This window comes from Propithecus coquereli, unplaced genomic scaffold (genome assembly GCF_000956105.1).
Source record: "Propithecus coquereli isolate 6110/MARCELLA unplaced genomic scaffold, Pcoq_1.0 Scaffold125, whole genome shotgun sequence".
In the NCBI taxonomy this organism is placed as follows: domain Eukaryota; kingdom Metazoa; phylum Chordata; class Mammalia; order Primates; family Indriidae; genus Propithecus; species Propithecus coquereli.
This window is the reverse complement of record NW_012136636.1, coordinates 5,808,047-5,827,038: the sequence shown is the minus strand read 5'-3', so window position 1 is coordinate 5,827,038 and position 18,992 is coordinate 5,808,047. Positions and strand designations below refer to the sequence as shown.

The following is an 18,992-nucleotide window of genomic DNA, read 5'->3' as shown; positions in this document are numbered from 1 at the left end:
GTAAAAAAGTTATGCTGAAATGATCTAAAGGAAAAAAAATTGAACAGTACAAGGTACAGTCAGACTACCAGGAATCTAAAGTGTGGAACAAAGTGTTGAAGTACGAACCACGTGACAGGCGCTGAGAGAGAAGGGAGCAGAGACCTTAAATCGGCCTGTTCGCTTGCACTTTCTTGTTACGTTACAAAAATTGAGACACTGACTTTTGGAGGGTGAAGATGAGAGTATATTCAAGATGTTTAATCTCTTGGAATAAAGAGGAGATTAATGTGTATATGCCAGGCTTCCTCTGACCTCCTACTACGGCAAAGCCACTCACTGGGCTCGCATCCACCCGAGAATCTATTGTCCCGCATCCAGAGGACTCCGTTTTCTCACAATTCATACTAACAGCCTTTTAAAATTCTTTAAAAATGTTATACCAGTTGCTAAAAATCAGTATCTTTAATAAGCGACAACTAATAAAAAATAAATTTGCCACAAATGGATATTGGTATTTATTGTCTTTCTGACAATTTCCAAAGATTGCTTCTGTGACACCAGCCACACAAGGTCTTAATTCAGAGAGATTTTCATCCAGGATAAAAGGGACACGTATAGTCAGAGAGGACACTTCTGGTAGGAATAATTTGAAATTAAAATGATTACATTTAAAACTAAAAGTTACAGTTTTCTTTTCTCTGGACATTTATAAAGAAAAAAAAATAGCACTCTAAAAAACTGGTAATGACTCCAGATTACATAAATTTTGAGTAAATTTAATATTAGCAGGAAGCATTGAGGGAATGGTTCTAAGAGATGTAAAAATAAAAACCAATAACTAATGCTTTACTTTTAAGAGCCTATAATTTTTTAAATGCTCTTATATCCATTATTTCATTTGTGCACTATGAAATTATGCTTTTTATCTCGATGCCATTTTTTTAGACCATTCTTAATTTTTATCTTTAGAAAGGTGAAAAGCAAATTAGAGTGCTATTCATTTTTTTTTCTGTTCCAGGCCAGTGGAGTACAGCAACTTAATCTTTGTTAAATAGAAGAGAAATGTCTACTGCACACCCCTGATGGAAGACAGCATACAAATTCTTCTAATTACATTTAAGGAAAATTTCCAGGAGAATCTGATACTTTGTTCTATCCATATATAGCATTATATTAAATGAGACTCTCCTTGTCCCCATTTGAGCTGAGGATTCAGTAGGTCCTGGGTGGGGCCTGGGACTCTGCATTTCTAATCAGCTCCTACGTGCTGCTGGTGCTCAGGTGACACCTCTGTTGTGGTGGGGCTGGCCACACAAATAGAAGTTGCAGAGGAGGAGGGCTGGAATAGACCTGTGGCCCCAGCCTCTCCCCTGCGCCGAAGGCTGAAGGTAGGTAGGCCAGATTATCATAGCCAGAGAGAAGCATTCTTTCCCAAGAGGTGGGAGTTGGCCACTCCTCACCCAAGGCTCCTCCCACCCCAGCCCAGGGAAAGGGGCTTCAGGAGATCACCCAGAGAGCTTGACATGTGGCTCCTGAAGTCTGGCAGCCACCCTGGACTGTGAGGTCTCAGAGGCCAGAGCTGAGCCCCCTGAGTAGGATGAAGGCTCTATGGGGAGAAGCTGCATCCAGGAAGTGATCCCAGAGTTTGTTTCATGGGCACTAGATGTAGTTTTCAAAAAAGAGATGGCTACTGAGAGAGCAACGAGCCCCTGACAGAGGGTCCACAGGGTGACCAGGGGCGGAGGGAGGTTTACAAGGACTGGCCAAAGAAGAAATGTTGGCATTTAGAGAAGGGAGTCACTGACATGCTCCCAGATATGTGAGAGCCATGTAAGTCCTCTCAGCCAGAGGAGACCAGCGCCAAAGCCCACTGGTGCCACCAGAAGGCCTGTCCTCCGCCCCGCCTTCTGCTCCTGCTTGTTAACCCTGGAGGATCCGCAGCGCCCTGAGTATGTAAGGATCAGTACCTTGCCCACTTCCCCACGGGATGTTCCCCAGGGAACAGGCCAGAAACAGCCAGGAAGGATGGTCTGACTCGGAATGGGGTTCTAATTTTTGATCATTACTTCAACCGGACGTGTTAAATTCTGAACTGAGGCTATTTGAGGGACTAGCACATAGCAGGACTTTTTATTATTAGAAAATGATGGGACCCGCTGGAGATTCCCACGGAGGCATGCCCACACGAGTCCTGCAGGAAAGATGGACAGAGGCTTGCACAGAATAAAACTAATTTCTGCACCCTATCAGGTTCCAGGTTAATTAACAATTTCAAATATACCAGAGAACTACGGTCATTATAAGACCCACCAAAAGCTAGCATATAGATTAATTTCTCCCTCTTTTACCTTCCTTTAAGACATATATATATATTTATGTACAAATATATATTACAATTAAATGAGTAAGCATATTAAAAGTAAAAAAATCTGTCAAGCCTATACATGTTATGTGAAACATAATTGTGTTTTTATAAATATACCCATTTAAATAGCCACTTGAGTTTTGATAGGAAAAAGAAATTCTGAATGGAATCTCTCCCGAAGTTAAAGTGAAATAGATACTGTCAGCTATCAAAGTCAGGACTCCAAGTATTATCATCACTTCATCCAGGAAACATAAAGTCAAGGTTTTTTCCAAGGCATATGTAGCATTATAGAAAATGTTATTTGGTTAATTGGCTTGTTTGACTTCTCCAAACTTGGGCAAACCAGTGGCACTACTGAAACAACATAGGAATAGCTGGACCTCAACACCAGATGGGGAGTTTTTCTGCTGCAGATTAAAAGGTACCTTCTTATTGTCCTGTGTTTCTTGAAAGGATCAACAGGCCTGAATATTTGCAAGGTAAGGAATGAATGAACAATGAGATATGTATATTCCCTTTTCCAAACTGTGATTTACATGGAAATTTAATAAAAACTTCATATGAAATAACTACCAAATAAAGTATGAGCAATGTCTACACATGCTGATTTAGGGACAGGTACGTAGAAAACTAAGCCACAATGCTTCCTGACCACCCAAAACCTATCGCCAGAATGTGACATCCAGGAATGGATAGAGTGGTCCACTATGATGCAGATCCCATTGACATTTCAACTTGGGGGTGTGCTAAATAATTTTGTACTTTATAACTCAAAGAAGTTCAGGAATGTCTGTGTATAACTGTTACCTTTTTGGCAGGTTATAATTTTTCTCTGCAACTGTAGACACAATTCATTGAGCTGGTCAGCATGCCAGTATTTTAGAAACACTTTTCGGACTCCCATCTAAAATGCAAACAGCAGGGAAACATTTAACAGCATGAAGATGCCAAAATAATGATGGAAAAATAATCAGACAAGAGATTTTTCCAGCAGAGGATTAGAAGGAACAAACCAACAAAATTAATTACATCTGCCTGACTTTTAACACTATTACATTCAGTCAAAATCCCAAACGTTTTGTTCTAATAAGTACATCTGCTGTGTGTACATATTGTCACCAGAATGTTTGCAAATGCCTACACATTACTGATGTGGTGGTTGCACCAAGCAGTGCAAGAGAAAAACATTGGCCTTGACTCTATCAGAAGATAAAACCATCCTCATGAATGAATTCTCACATTCCAGAGCTACACCCTTCTCTTTCCTCTGTGATCCTTTTCTTCCCACCACACAAAGCAGGGAGATTAAGTTTCCATAAAGGAAAACACACATACACAACAACCAAAACAAAACATAAAGCAGACATATAAAATCGCTTAATTTCAATTACTTTTTCACTATACCATGTTTATACCACTGCAATTATAGAACTTCAGCACAAAAATAAAAAAAAAGTCTCAAGAAAGACCTCTGTGAGCAACATTCTTCTAGATGTTTGCACAAACAGTAGTTATGCAATGAACATGCTTCTAGAGAATTTTTAAAAAGAAATTTTAGCATGACACCAAATCAGTTTCCACGAAAAGCTCTACTGGCATGCAAACTTGTCCAAACGCGCTACTACTGATGAAGACAGCTGCCAAAGAAAATTCTTAAAAACACATAATGATAAGCCACATTCATACACTTTTAAAATCATTTTCTTGTGTGTTGTGCTTATTTTCTAAGAATTCACAGAACTGTGGTAGGTGTGAGGAACACCCCTCACATAGTGAGTGCTCCGTAGTCTCTTAGGGGAAACAGACATAAATAATCGCAGAAGAGCCTGGCAGATCCTAACGTGAGGTGCCGAGGAAGCTCTGAGGTGATATTCTGTTACATAAAGGGAAAATACTGCTGTGATAAGTTCATGATCATATTCTTAGCATTGGAGATAAACACCATTAAAGTGAGAAGACTGACACATGTGCTCCCAAGCGTGATCTGGGGACATTAAAATGCTGACACCCCACGGCCTATGCCATATATCACAGTGACACCAGAGCTGGCATGTACGCACACGCCATTAGCTACTGGAAGGTTTATAGGTCAGGCTTGTCTTCACAGCGCTTGGCCCGAGATGCTTCATGAACCTTTTCACATGAAAACCGAATTTATTCCAAACACACTTCGTCACTTCCCCGCTTTCACCTAACTCTTTGCATCCATGATCTGTGGTCTTAATGAAACACACAGTTTTGCTGGAGATTGTGACCCAGACCTTGTATTACGGCAGTCAGGCCAATTAATTAGATCCACCGGGGAAAGCTCTCAACTGCCGGTCTGTTTCCGAGACCCCTGGTTGACTAGATGTTCTTCTTCATTTTGTTTTCTTTTAGTTGGTTGAAATTTGAGACAGTCACATGGGTAGGTGGTTACTGGGACTTGTTACTTTCTTTTTTCATTTATTGCCATTCTCTCTTCCTAGTTATTTTCCATAATTCATAGTCTTTTTTTCCCCCTTCCCAACTGCTGACTTATTTTGGCAGCCGACAGGAAGAACAGTTGGTCCTGTCTGTGAGCTCTGCAGAACAAATCTGTGAGACAGGCACTGGGAAGGAGGGAGCATGTCACCTCTCTGTTCATCACTGATTGTGGGATGTGACTCTCTGTGGGAAGCTAAATTCCAAAAGCAAATTTCATACAAACCTGGGTTCCAAAACAAGACTTCAGAAGAATGATGGTAGAAATAGTCCACAATGAGGGGAATCAATCATGATCAAAGGGAAATTAATGTATGCAGAGAGAACAACATGGCTGAAAGACCTGTGGGATGGAAATAGGGGAACAGGATGCTACTTTCTTTTTTTTTTTTTTTTTTTTTTTGAGACAGAGCCTCACTCTGTTGCCCTGGCTAGAGTGAGTTTCATGGCATTAGCCTAGCTCACAGCAACCTCACACTCCTGGGCTCAAGTGATCCTTCTGCCTCAGCCTCCCGAGTAGCTGGGACTACAGGCATGTGCCACCATGCCCGGCTAATTTTTCTATATATGTATATTTTTAGTTGTCCAGATCATTTCTTTCTATTTTTTAGTAGAGATGGGGTCTCACTCTTGTTCAGGCTGGTCTTGAACTCCTGACCTTGAGCGATCCACCCGCCTCGGCCTCCCAGAGTGCTAGGATTACAGGCGTGAGCCACCGCGCCTGGCAGGATTCTACTTTCATTCCCCAGGTCACTGGAGACCCTGGGTAGGGAGGGCATTGGACAAGATGCTCATAGTCTCTTATAGCATTTCTGACAGCCATTCAGAAAACCAAAGTAGATTTATCCCAAGCATTGCACTAGATTTTGGAAGATACGAAGGAGGTTCCTGTTCTCCAGGAATCATAATTTACTGGGGAAGGTCAGTAGTGAGCAAATTATGGCAATAATACCGGAATAATGCTCAGAGCAATGACAGAGCTATGTCCGAGGAACACAGCAAGCATGATGTGATCAGGTAGGATTCACGGAGAAGCCATTTGATTTGGGTTTGAGGGATAAGCAGGGTTTTTCCAGGGCATCTTGGAAAGGTGGGAGAAGATGAATGAGACACAGAGAAACTACCCTGTGAAAGGCAAGAACCAGAAAATAACAAACCATCTGGGGTACAGCTGTGTGTATAGTGATGAGGGAGGAGCCCCACATGTGACTGGTGGCCACATCACTGAAGGGTATTCTAGGAAAAACACAGACATTTATTTTCTTTTTAAGCAATTGGGATATGCTGGGAGATTTAAAGAGGATCAGATCCAAATTTTATAAAAATTGATTTTAAAATTTATTTTGAATTTTGTAAAGATCCTTCTGAAAACTTCTGGAGAATGGATTGCTGGGCTGAGCTTTGGGAGGCAGTTGGCAAGGCTGGGCAAGATAACGCAACTGACGATTTAGGCCTGGAAGATTTCACATCTGCCTCATGTCCTGTTCACCCTTTATGACTGATATCGAACCTCACCTCCATTACTGGAGGTGCACATTTCTGATGTGCACTTCTCCATGTCCAGTAGGGCTTTGACAGTTTGCATTTGTGTTTACCGGACACCCTACAAGTAATTCTTTATTTCTGCTATTATTGTGCATTGAGTGTTTGCCATTATACATGTTTATATCTCCTGAAGAGCACAAGTGGTAGGGATGTGGGTAGGATGGATTCAGATTTAAGAAAAAGAACAGAAGATAAAGAATTGTGAAATCCTTGTGAAAGATGAGTCATAGAGACAGATGATATCTTCTAGGATGAAAATAAGATATGATGGTAAATGAAAAACCAAGTCAGACCCTGACGTCAATCAGCAACCCAGAAATAAGCTAGGGACGGCAGGAGAGGATAGAGAGAATCGTGGATGGAATAAAAGGAAAAGGAAACTGGCGTGAAGATGGTCCATGATGGTGGAGCCAAAGGCTGGGGAGGAAGGACTCAGCTGGTCCCTTCTCCTCTAAGACAAAGAGAATGAGAAAAAGGGAAATCTCAGGATAGAGAATTTTCAGAAAATAGCCGGTTTTTGGTTCAGCTATGGAGGCTAAATTAGACAGGAAGTAAGTGCAGAAGATGAAGTGGATTTTTCTCAGGAAGTACTAGAGTTTTCAGAACACCTGGGGGTGGGTGGTTGAGAAGTGGACAGAAGTTTCATAGGGCACATCTGCGTGCCAGGTCGGACTTGGAGGGGAGAAAAGGACTTCTAGCTGGGAGCTGAGGGTTGGGACACAGGCAGGATAGGAGCAGAGTGGGAAGGTGGAGCACAGGGGGTGTACCAGGGAAGGTGAAACGTGCTCTGGGCAGATGCCTGAAACGGCAGGAGTTGGAAGGGCAGGCCTATTCCACAGGCTCCTGTGAACTTTTGTGTAGCTGTACCTGTGAAAATCTGCCCTGTCGAGGTACAGCCAAGGGCTTTGTAAGTTATGAGGGACTTCTGAGCTTCTGAGTTTGGGGTGGAAGTCTGAACTCACAATACAAGGATCCCATTAAGACATGGCTAAGGACTTTGTGAAATGGTGGGGATGGTGCTGCCAATACATTCAGATGATTTAAAAAGAAATTGTCATTTAATACTTGGGCATACCATATGGTATCTAATGGACCCTTTTATTTCATGTCATTTTGTACTACATAATTTATTTGTAGATTGGCAATATTTAGAGATTCTCATTGGAAGTTTTAGCACTTGTTTAACTTTCCTCGTTTTGTAGAGATGCCATGTTGGTAGTCAATGTTTCTTCTCCCCAAAACAAATGAAATCAGCAGGTTAGTAGTATTTTGGAGTTCTTCCTAAGAAACGGTTGACTTTAGTTGGTAAACTCCTCTACTTTCCCTCATGCTGGGGATTAATGAGAACATAAATCTAAGAATCTTCCTTTAGCAGAGAAACTCAGACAAGATCACAGGAATCCTGAATTTCCAGGTATTTACAATGTCTATTAATGACATTGACTGGAAGAAAATTATCAGTCATTTTTGGTTTTTCTTCCTATGAAATGAATGTTTCTGTATAATCAGGGTCTTAGTGTGCCATGTCAAATCCAATAAATTAAGATTCATCCAAATCAGACCAAAGGTTCAGATCACCTACATTCTTGATTTTAGCAGCATTTTCACATCAAAGGATGTTTGTCCCTAATCAGAGAAAAGGAGAGGTTAAAATGTTCCCCCAGTGAGCCCTCTCCCCATGCACTCCTAGAGGCAGAGTGTTCTTATCTGAGATTAACATGTTAATGTCATTCTGACTCCTGTAAAAGTAAACCATCTGTGAATCACAGTCATCGCTCATCGCTATTTTTATTAGAAAACCATTAGGTTTTTTTTTTAAGTGACAGATTTTAAAAGATTAAACAAAATTGTCATTGATGACTTCCAAAGCTCCAATCACTGCTACAGTTTTCAGGGATTTTTTTTTTTTTTTTTTTTTTTTTTTTTTTTGAGAGGTGTAGGCTGTGGAGGTTCAGACAAATGCTGGGACGGTGATTGTGACAGAGTGTAGGTGGCGTGGAAGCTGTGTTAGCAGAGAGATTCAAGGGAACCTGTAAGCACTTCTTTTTTTTTTTTTTAGACAATTTTTAGTAGTGCTGTGTGTTTCTGGCAGTATTTTTGAAAAAGCATTTACAAATAAAAAATCTAGCTATTATCCTTTGATATGATATATGATGCATATTTCTCCCTATATTAATGAAATGGAGAAAAATGACCCATGTAGAACTAATCTTACATATTGGTAGTATAGAAAAAGAGTGACAGCCCTCATTTTGTTATATCATGAATTCTTGTAGATTTGAAGAAGACACATTTTTATGTGTGAGTTAATTTAGTTCATTCATTTACTGCCACTAAATAATATGAGTAATTGTTTCCCTTGTAGGTAAGCTAAGGGAGAAGGCTCAGGTCACATGGCTGAGGTCACATGGCTCTGCTTTGACAAAGACGGACACGTCAATTAAAATGCACGAAGGTCTTTAGTTACTTATGGGTGATATAGAAAAATGGCTAAAATTTATTTTGAAATAATACTACAATTTCCCCCAAGGACATGCACAATTATGATACTTATGGCAGATTAGACTAATAGGATTTCTCAGCTACAGAGGGGAGCAGAAAAACAGGGAGCCCATAACCATACAGCTTTAGATGGATCTTAGACATCATCCAGCTCCACCTGTTCATCTTATAAGAAAAGAAGACATGTTTTAGGAAAGAAGACATGGCATTCACATGGCCACACCCAAAGTTAGTGCAGAGGTAAGATTAATCTGAGCCCCCTGGCTCCAGAATAAAACCAACAGATGCTCTTGAGACCGGTATATGATCTCCAATTGCAGCATGCATATTAATCACTCGGGGATTTTGTTAAAATGTAGATTCTGATTCAATAGGTTGGGAGGCGGCCTATGAATTTGCATTTCTAACACACTCCTTGATGGTGCCAGTGATGGTCTGTGGTTAGGTTCTAGGTCACTCTCTCTTCTTGAAGCTTGACTTCTGTGACAAGCTCACCCGGTCCCCTGCTCTGGTTCTGCCACCTCTCTTCCCATGTTTGTCACAGGCTCTTGTATTTATGCTCCCTAATTAGATGTTAGCTCAGAGTTCTCCATTAAATACTCAGAGTTCTCCATTAAATACTCTTACCACTTTTTACAATCTCTGCAGATAAATTCATTATTCTACTCATAAATCTATATGTTTATCTACGTCGTGAGTCTAGACCTAGGTAACCCATCTCCTTGCTTGTGTACATGTTTATACTGATGTTTTGTAGGCACCTTAGCCTCCCATGTATTCCTCTTACCCTGTACTGTCCACCTCACTGAATGAGACCTCCTGGTGGTTCCCTGAGCACCTCAATCCCAGTGTATTTACAAATAGCATTTCACCTGCACCATTTTCCATCCATCTCTACCCACCATTGCTTTTGTGGGCTAAGGGAGCCATCATCAACTTATCCCCCAAGCCAGAACCCAAGAGTCGTCTAAGTGTGTTTACCTTTCTCCTTTGAGCTTCATTTCGTCATAAACTCTACTGATATCTCTCAAATCTACTTTCTGTTTGCTTTTCTGAATAATTGCAGTAGCTCCCTAAATGATCCTAGGGCCACATTGATTCATTTTTTAAAAATATCTTCAGAGTGATCTTTCTAAACTTCAACCTCATTATGTTACTTTCTTGCTTAAATTTATTTAATAGCTTGCTGTGATTTTTAGGATGATGTTCACAAACCTTTGAAACGTTTACTAGACTCTGTTGCATGGCTCCTTTGGTACCTTTTTTTTCTTTCCTTCAAAAAAAAAAAAATGTGGCAAGAACACTTAACATGAGATCTACCCTCTTGGATTTTTAAGTGTGCAATACAGTATTGCTAACTATAGGCTTGATGTTGCACAGCAGAACTCTAGACCTTATTCAATGCATTCAAGTTTATCTATTACTAAACTATGTCATATTGCTTGCTGATCCCAAATGGGAACTTGTTTTTCTCCTCTGGCTTCAAGTATATTACTTCGTTTTTTGTCAACCCTTCTCTGAAATTGTCTACTAGGTAAGCTCCTTTTCATCCATTAAAACCCACATGGCTTAGTGAACCTTCAGTTTTGTGTATACCTTATAATAATAAATTCATTACAATAATACATCTATGTCACTAATGTACCTTGTATATTTCTCTATACTATAGAAAATTCCTGGTTCTGTCATTATTTGAATAACTTGTTTGATTATTCCACTTAAGCATGAGATATTTATGGGCTAGAATAATGTTGAAAAGCATAAAGGTCTCAATTCACATAGATTAAGGTGAAAGATATGAAAGGAAATGGATTACTAAAATGGAGAAGGGCAGAATTCCAAAAAGTAAAAATAAAAAAGATTTTAATAGACACTAGTTGTAATATGAGCTCAGGTATTTAAAAAATGCATTCATCTAAAATAATGAAATCTTAAACATTTTAAATCTGGTTAAACTATTTGACGTATTCATTTAACAAAAATACATCTAGTGTGATTAAAGAAACAAAGATGTTAAATGTTCTGTTTCCGGTGTCACCATCTCTGTTATAAAATCACAGCAGACCAAAATCTAGACCTTAACTCATCCTCTGTTCTTTTCCTGCTTTTTTACTCACCTTGCATACTGTCTCCAATTTATTAATCTTCCAGAAACTTCAATGAGTCCATGTTGCCTACAAACTAAAATGCTTACTTTTGGGTTTAACATTCAAAGCCCTCCACAATATGATCTTTATTAATCTCTGAAGAGCCAACCCTTTTTCCTCCTCTAAAAGGGCTGTTATTTACCATTATTTTAAGTTCCCACACACTTCTCTGTAACAGAAGACCAATGTAAGCCTTCATTCCTTCATTGTGTGCTGTCAGGGGCCCCAGCATTCTCACGTTCAGAGTTCTTACTGAACGATATTGCTACTGTTGTCAATGTTGGGTCAGACGCTATCCCGTTATTTCTATGTATACAGTTATTGGAACGTTTTATTAACATAGATTATATTTTAATGGGAAGTGTTTTGTTGTGAATGCTAGTTTCTTTGCTGCAATGAAAATGCTTTATTTTCATTATTAGTGATAAAAATGATCTTTAAAATGTTTAATTTCCCTTGCTCTAAAAACATTAACACTATTCTAGAAATATTTCCAGCTTAAAGACAGGACATGTAATATCATTGTTGCATTAAAAGTAGTTATATTCTTTACTATAATATTAATATTAGCATTCCAGAAAAATGCTCTGGTATTTTCTCAAGTGCCTAGCAATATAAATCTGTTCCCACTTAAAAAAAAAATACCTTTATTGATGATGACGTAAACAATACTGTCTCTCTTTTATGTGTTCTGATGTCTCCCATCAGACTTATTTTCCTTCCCGCTGGTCTGAGAATGGCACTGTGTTCCTTTAAAACAATGTTCTTTCTATTTTTACCATGCAAAAATGTTTCTGTACCTACCAAGTCATCTCTTAAAAAAGAAACATGCCCCTAAACCCCAACTTTCCCACATGTGTGCCATGAATGGTCCTTTGCCTACAATTCATTTCTGGTTCTATATCATTTTCTCACAGCACTGAGGTGCACTATACTTATACTTTCCTGATTTTCTTTGTCTCACATTTATTCACCCATCATCCATCCATCTGTCTGCTCTGAATATCTATTCACTCATCATTCATTCATTCATTCATCCATCCATTCATAAGTCAAATGTTTGCTGAGGGCCTTTCTCACCCAGCCCTGGGCCACACTCTGCTACCACAGGGATGAACAGAACATGGTCTATCCTTTCAAGGAGCTCAGCAAAGGAACCATTTAACGAAAATTCATCCTCTCCAGGCTGAATTCACATGTTTCCTCCATTTGGTTCTTTGATTCATTAAATTTCTAAGAATGACCATTACTTTTTTGTGTGTGGATATTTTACTATTAATATTTCAACATTTTACATTTTCATGCTTCTGTTGAAAAACTATGAAATAGAGATATTCTAATGTTCAGCCTGGCCCTGAATATCTGAATGTACTTTTAAACATCCTCAAAGGATAAATTTATACTAAAATACAAGTTCTCTTTGTTATAAATAGACTATTCTTGGAAGTTTAACTTCAACACAGAAAAGATAATTACAGCCACACACATCTAATAGAGTACTGTATCTTCTGGTATTTGAAGAAGGTGGTTTGGCTTAAATTACATATAATTATAGTTTAAGAAAAATTAATTATTCTCACCTAGAAGAGTATGACCTGCATGGCAGGCAGTGAAGAATAAAAACTACTATTTTGAGCTTAGTATTGAATTACTCACTATGTGATCCTCTATATTATTTCATTATGAAAATCATATCAACATGGTCAAGGGTACTTAAAAAAAAATTCCTTCTCCTAAAGAGACCCATCATGAAAACAAACCAACGCCATGCTCAAACAAGGCTGATTAGCTTCAAAATCACAAAAAAGTAGTGGATAAGTTAATGTATTCATTTAAAGAGCACACTTAATCTTTCTTTTCAATAAAATGGCCTAAATAATGTCAATAATTTCTTGCCCCATGGAATGTGCGTGTTATAAATGATTAAACAGCACACAAGCATAACCACAGCCTTTGTATGCACTGGGGCACATACGTACACTTATGTGGGGGCCCTTCTTCCACCCCTGTCTGCCAAGGTACTGGCATTTATGTATTTTGTTGTTTGCTTTTCTTCTAAAAATATGAATACCCATGGCCCTTTATCCTTGGCGTCTGATTCTACATTTGTTCGTCCTTAAGAATATTTTTAGATATTCAAATATACTTACACTGCTTTCCTATTTTTCCAAATACTTTTCGTGTGGAGCACTGGTGTTTGCTTTGAGACTCACATTTAATTTTGTGAACTATCTTCCGCTTTCAGCCCCTAAGGGGCCGAGGCTTTTTCATCCTCTAGAGCTCCACACATATTTTGTGCAGCAAATTCATACTTGTTAAGAAGAGCTTGAGTATGTTCCTGACCTACATTAATATTTTGGTTTTAAGGCTGGGCGCGGTGGCTCAGGCCTGTAATCCTAGCACTCTGGGAAGCCGAAGCGGGAGGATTGTTTGAGTTCAGGAGTTCGAGACCAGCCTGAGCAAGAGTGAGATCCCGTCTCTACTAAAAATAGAAAGAAAAATTAATTGGACAACTAAAAATACATAGAAAAAATTAGCCAGGCATGGTGACACATGCCTGTAGTCCCAGCTACTCGGGAGGCTGAGGCAGAAGGATCGCTTGAGCCCAGGAGTGTGAGGTTGCTGTGAGCTAGGATGACGCCATGGCATTCTAGCCAAGGCAACACAGAGAGACTCTGTCTCAAAAACAAAAAAATTTTGGTTTTAAAATAGATTCTACTCTTCAAGTCCATAGAACTTAGCTCATTTGCTGAAGGCCACGTGAGGTCCCCTCCTTTCTGTCCCTCATCACTTCTTTCTTCATCCAGCCACCATCACTCTCTCTTACCAGGCTACTAGGTTCCTTTGCCAACTGGCTGCCCAGCTCTATTCTTGCTCCCTAATGATACTTTTTTTTCCACATTTAAAAACATCAGATTATTTCACTACCCTCTGTCAAACGTCCCGATAGCTTCTCATTGAACTTAAAATAGGACATTGTACTTTGACATAGGCAAGGTCCACTGGATCCGCCCTGGTAACCTCCAGTCAGTCACATGTTCTCAGTGTGGTGATCCTGCCCCTGATGGGTGAACGTGGTACTTGATGGCAAAAAAAACCTTAGCTAGTACAAGGCTATTTTTGGCATATAATAGATGCTCAATAAATGCTTGTCCAATGACAAAATAATCTGGATACTGGAGAAACTTACGTTGATATATGAGACGGAATAGTTTAGGTATAAGCACAAACACCATTCTTTTTGTGGTAGTTTGGGCCACATATTGTTTTTGAGGATTGAAGTTTGAAGGGTTATAAACCATTGTAACAGCAAAGATATTTTTGCCTCCCTAGAACTAAAATCTTTAGTAATTGTCTCACTCATTTACCTTCTTACTGAGGCAATAATGAAGAAATAAATGTTAAGAAATGCTGCTCTGTGGCCCATTATGTGCCATTCTCAGCTGGTTCTCAGGGAGCCGGACACCCTGTTCTCCTCTCGTTTCTCCCAGGCTGTCTTCACCTCAAGGTCTCAGCGCACTCCGGTTCCTTATCACCCTTGGGATCCCAGCCCAAAGGTGACCCTCTTGGAGGTGCCCTACATGTCCACCGCCCTGTCTAAATTAGGGCTTCTCTGATTTGATTCGCTACCACAGTCCTCGTTGCAATTGTTCATTACTTCACAGTTGGCTGTTTCTCCCCCACTCACCTGTGAGCCGCAAGTGCCTTTCATAATTTCAGGAATGTAAAAGTTGTGCAGTAAATGCTTTCTGAATCAACCGATCAATAAACCCAGAGTAGAGCAAGTTAGGTTGATTTCTAAGTGATGGAAGTTGCATTAGGCATAGACATTATCAATTTTAATTGGCAATTATTAAATGCCAGACATTACTCTAAGATATTACTCTTCATTTCACATAGTGAAGCTAAGTGAAAAAATATGACATTACTTTAAAGGCAGAAACGATCACATATGTCACCAAACTTGATTGCAGATGCCTTCATTTCCAAAGAGAAAATGTGGCAATAAGTAGGGGTTCATTTGTGCAGGCATTCATTCATTCAACAAATAATAGTTGACTACTTACTACATATCAGAGCCTATAGAAAATGTAATAGTGAAATACACACATACATGTGCAAATGCATAAGAACAGAGACATGATATCTGTTCTCATGAAGTTCAGAGTGAAAAGGGAGAGAGACACACTAAGAATAAAACATATGTAATATTATTTCTAAAAAAATAGTGAATAAATATTTGGAGTAGTTATCTCTAGGTAGTTCTATTCCAAGTAGTTTGTATTTTCTTCTTTAATTTTTTCTAGTTTTAAAATTTCTTATTAAGAATATATACTACTATTACAGCAAAAATGTGTTAATATATATTTCTATGGTGTGTGTGCATGTGTGTATTTAGCACAAAGAATAAAGAGAATATATGTATATATATATATATATGAATATTTAGTTATAACACACATTGCTTCAACAGATACTCTTAGACCCTTAATGTTTATTTTCAAATTTATAATTCCAGAGAAAGAGAAAGAATCATTTTATAGGCTATTTTCTAGCTTGCACTTACAGTTGATTTATGGAGTGTTCTTTGAGTAACAAAAGTTACAAATTATTAATTTATTGTAATAAAAAGAGCAAGGGCCCTAATACAATTGTCTTGTCTTAGAAGGTATAAAAAAAGAGTAAGAAGTGGTTAAAACTTTAATAGTTTCTTGCTCTTATTTTTATTATATTTTCTCTACTGTATTACTGTACACCAATGAAATAATAAACCCTCCATCCAACTGATTTTATTTAATATTATGATAAGATGTTAATGTTGCAATTCTCAGCACTATAAGAGCAAACCCTCCAAAGATTATAACTTAATTTAGTTTATTGTTTTCAAACTATGACTTGATTCAAACTATTTGGATAACAAAATCTAGGCTATTCTGTGAAAACTGCATGAAAAGATGATGATGAAGAAAATAATGATTGTAAATTTTTTTTTGTTAGTGAATAAACACAAATAGAAAAAGTATATTTCATTAAAATTGGGTGTTTGTGGTTTTTTTTGTGAATGCTCTTGTTATTTCTTTCAGAATAATCTCTCTCTCTTTCACACACACACACACACACACGCACACACATGCACACACACTAGAGTGAGTATCAGATCACGTGGGTAGCTGAGATGAAGTGGAACTTCTGTTTCTTACTGTATGTACTTTCTGTATAATCCCGAGCAAATCTCCAGAAGCCTCCCTGTGTCTGACTCCTCATCCTTAAGATACTAGATGATATGTTATCTTTGAGGTCATAATCTAAACTTCTCTTTTTACAATACCCAGTAACAGACACACAAGCACCTGCCTCCAAGGGGCTGCACGGGACCCTCTTCTTTGCCTGGCCATGAAACTCCCTCTACCCCATGGTTCCAGACATCTGCTTGAAACATCAATTAAAAGCATCACTACGAAGGCTTTTCTAAATGGGGACAAACCCATTCATTCCCCGTCCTGACTTTCCCTGCGCTCTGTGAGCGCTTGTGTTCTAAGCCGCACCCCTGGCGTTGCATTAACCCGCTCTGACAGATTTGTTTCTCCATTCGTCATCCCTCCAGATGGCGTTCAAATGAATATAGCATTCAAATAACTACACAGAAGAAATCATCCTATAACCAGTTGATGCATACAAAATGTGTGAAAATCAGATTATACCACTTATTTTTCCAGTTAGAATTAGTTTCAAAGGTTTTCATTTTGCAAAAATTACATTACATGCAAAACAAGTGTGTCCCACATGGGCCTAAATGCTGGCCAGTTATTTTTCTGTGGCTTGGGGCAATTTAGGCAAAAAGTGTTGAACTAAACGTACGTAGTTCCAGAGGGATTATTTTTCAAGTTACCTTAAAATAGCACTGAATCAAAAATGGATATATTTAGATAAATAAAATACCTGAATAATAGTACTGATAAAACAAATAGCAGGTGATTAATAACTAGTAGCTTAACTTGTTCTCAAACTATGACTTAATTCAAACTATTTGGATTTTTTCCACAAAAGAAGTAATCCATGAACTCTTTGTTTCATAAAGAAAAATATATCTGGTGAGACAGAAAAGAGCACTAGAAATTAGTCATGTAGGCTCTATTTAAATCATTTCAAAAAACTTCCACTCCTTTTTGTGAACAAGTTATATAAATTCTATCTTGCAAATAAGGACACAGCTCTGACAAGTCCACCATATTTTTTAAATATGCCATTTCATTGTAAACACAAACAAGAAACCGCCACCAAGAAGGATTTCCTTCCAGCCACTACAACATCTTGATTTTCTTCACTGTTCTTCAAAATAAAACCACGTTAAATCAAAGCAGCAAGTTTGAGTATGTTAAGGGAATAGTAACATGCATGTTACTAAAACTTATGGTGACCAGTTCCAATTGTGTGAAAAGGGCTGAAGATTCCTTTGAGAAGTATAGGCTAGTGGTGTAAAAGATGCAAAAGAAATTATGTATTGGAAAGCAAAGATGCTTTGGAACAAAACACAGTTTGATTTAAGTTGTTTTACAAATGCTTAAAAGAATTAATTTGACCCTACACAATATTTTATGCTTGTATTTATGTAGTGATAACAAATTTTAAAAATCATTTTTAATTATAGAAGTAATGCATTAATGCATGCATCTTATAACCATAGACATAAGCTAAAATTCCATTCAGGCCTTATTTCAAAACAATTCCCTAGATATAGCCAGTTAGGTTTTTGTTGTGAATTATACTAGATTTTTAAAATTCTTATCTGTTTACGCATCCACATACAGTATATAGCATTGTTTGGTAATTTCTTATTTACAAAGACTCATCTCTTGGTCCAACACATAGGCACAGAGTGTCTACCCCGTGTCTCTGTCTGTCTCCTGTGGTACAGATAGAGCATAGGGTAGAGCAGTGAGCTCATCAGACACAAATCCCTTCTCCTGGGGCTTCCATGCTAGCAGAAGAGAGGCAATAGACACCAGGCTGAAGATTGCTATCTGGGGCTCAAGAGGAGGTCTCAGGTACTATGGGGAAGAGTAAAACAGAGACGAGGATGAGAAGGGAGTGCAGTAGTGGGGTAGAGAGGGGATGTTACATCTGGTCCTCAGGGAGTGCCTTGCTGAGAATTGGCACGTGAGCAAAGCCCGGCATATTGCAAACTTGGTGTATCTGCCAAAAGAGTGCAATCAAACTGCTTTCAAACTGCCCCTGCTCCAGTAGTGACGTGAAGCAAGAGTCCCGGGATGTGCACTCTGACCAGTACCACCCATGAATGGTCTCCCACTCCTGTAATTTCCTCTCCACGGCCTGAGTCCCAGTGAGGTCTCGACTGTCAGAACCCAAACTGACATCAAACACTCCCTGGGAATCTCCACTTGATTCCAGTTCTTCTCTAACTTCTCCTCCTTTCCTTTCTCCCGCCTTTCTCCTTCTCCTTCTCCTCTTCCTCCAAGACGTAGCTGGGAACGAGAGAACGAATGCACTGCACTATTTAAGGGCCACTGGCTGACAGTTTGAGTGAAAAAGATTCTGCTCAGAGTCAACTTGCGATGGGAAATCGTCCGCTTGCCATTTCTTCATTTCCTGGGTGAATTATAAATACACAAAAAAGACACTCCCTCCAATGAGCAGTCTGCTCAGACTAATAAAGGAATGTATAAGTGCCTTTGATCAAAGCTTGCACCGTGATGCATAATCTATCCCTTTCAAGTTCTGCAATCTGAACAAAATGACTTTAGATAGTTGTACTAAAAGATATAGATCAAGTTAAATGCAGTGGAAAGAACGTGGCATAGGAAAAGGTAGACGCTGGTCTCAGCAAAGTTGCCTTCCCACTAAGACTAAATATTAACTGCACCTAATATTTTGATCAGTACACTGATCTCTAAGACAAGGGCTCTTGCTGAGGTTCAATTTCCTCATATCTAAAATGAAGTCATTGCTGCACACCCTGCCTACTT

The 18,992-nt window shown here is 38.8% G+C and overlaps 1 protein-coding gene across 1 annotated transcript in view; it reads right to left on the bottom strand.

Annotated features, from left to right (window-relative positions):
* MYO16 (myosin XVI) overlaps positions 1-18,992 on the bottom strand; it is a 542,291-nt gene that overhangs the window by 79,715 nt on the left and 443,584 nt on the right. Inside the window, exon 28 of the mRNA XM_012637927.1 lies at positions 3,158-3,254. Within this exon, the coding sequence (XP_012493381.1) occupies positions 3,158-3,254 (97 nt within the window). The remainder of the gene's footprint in view (positions 1-3,157; positions 3,255-18,992) is intronic.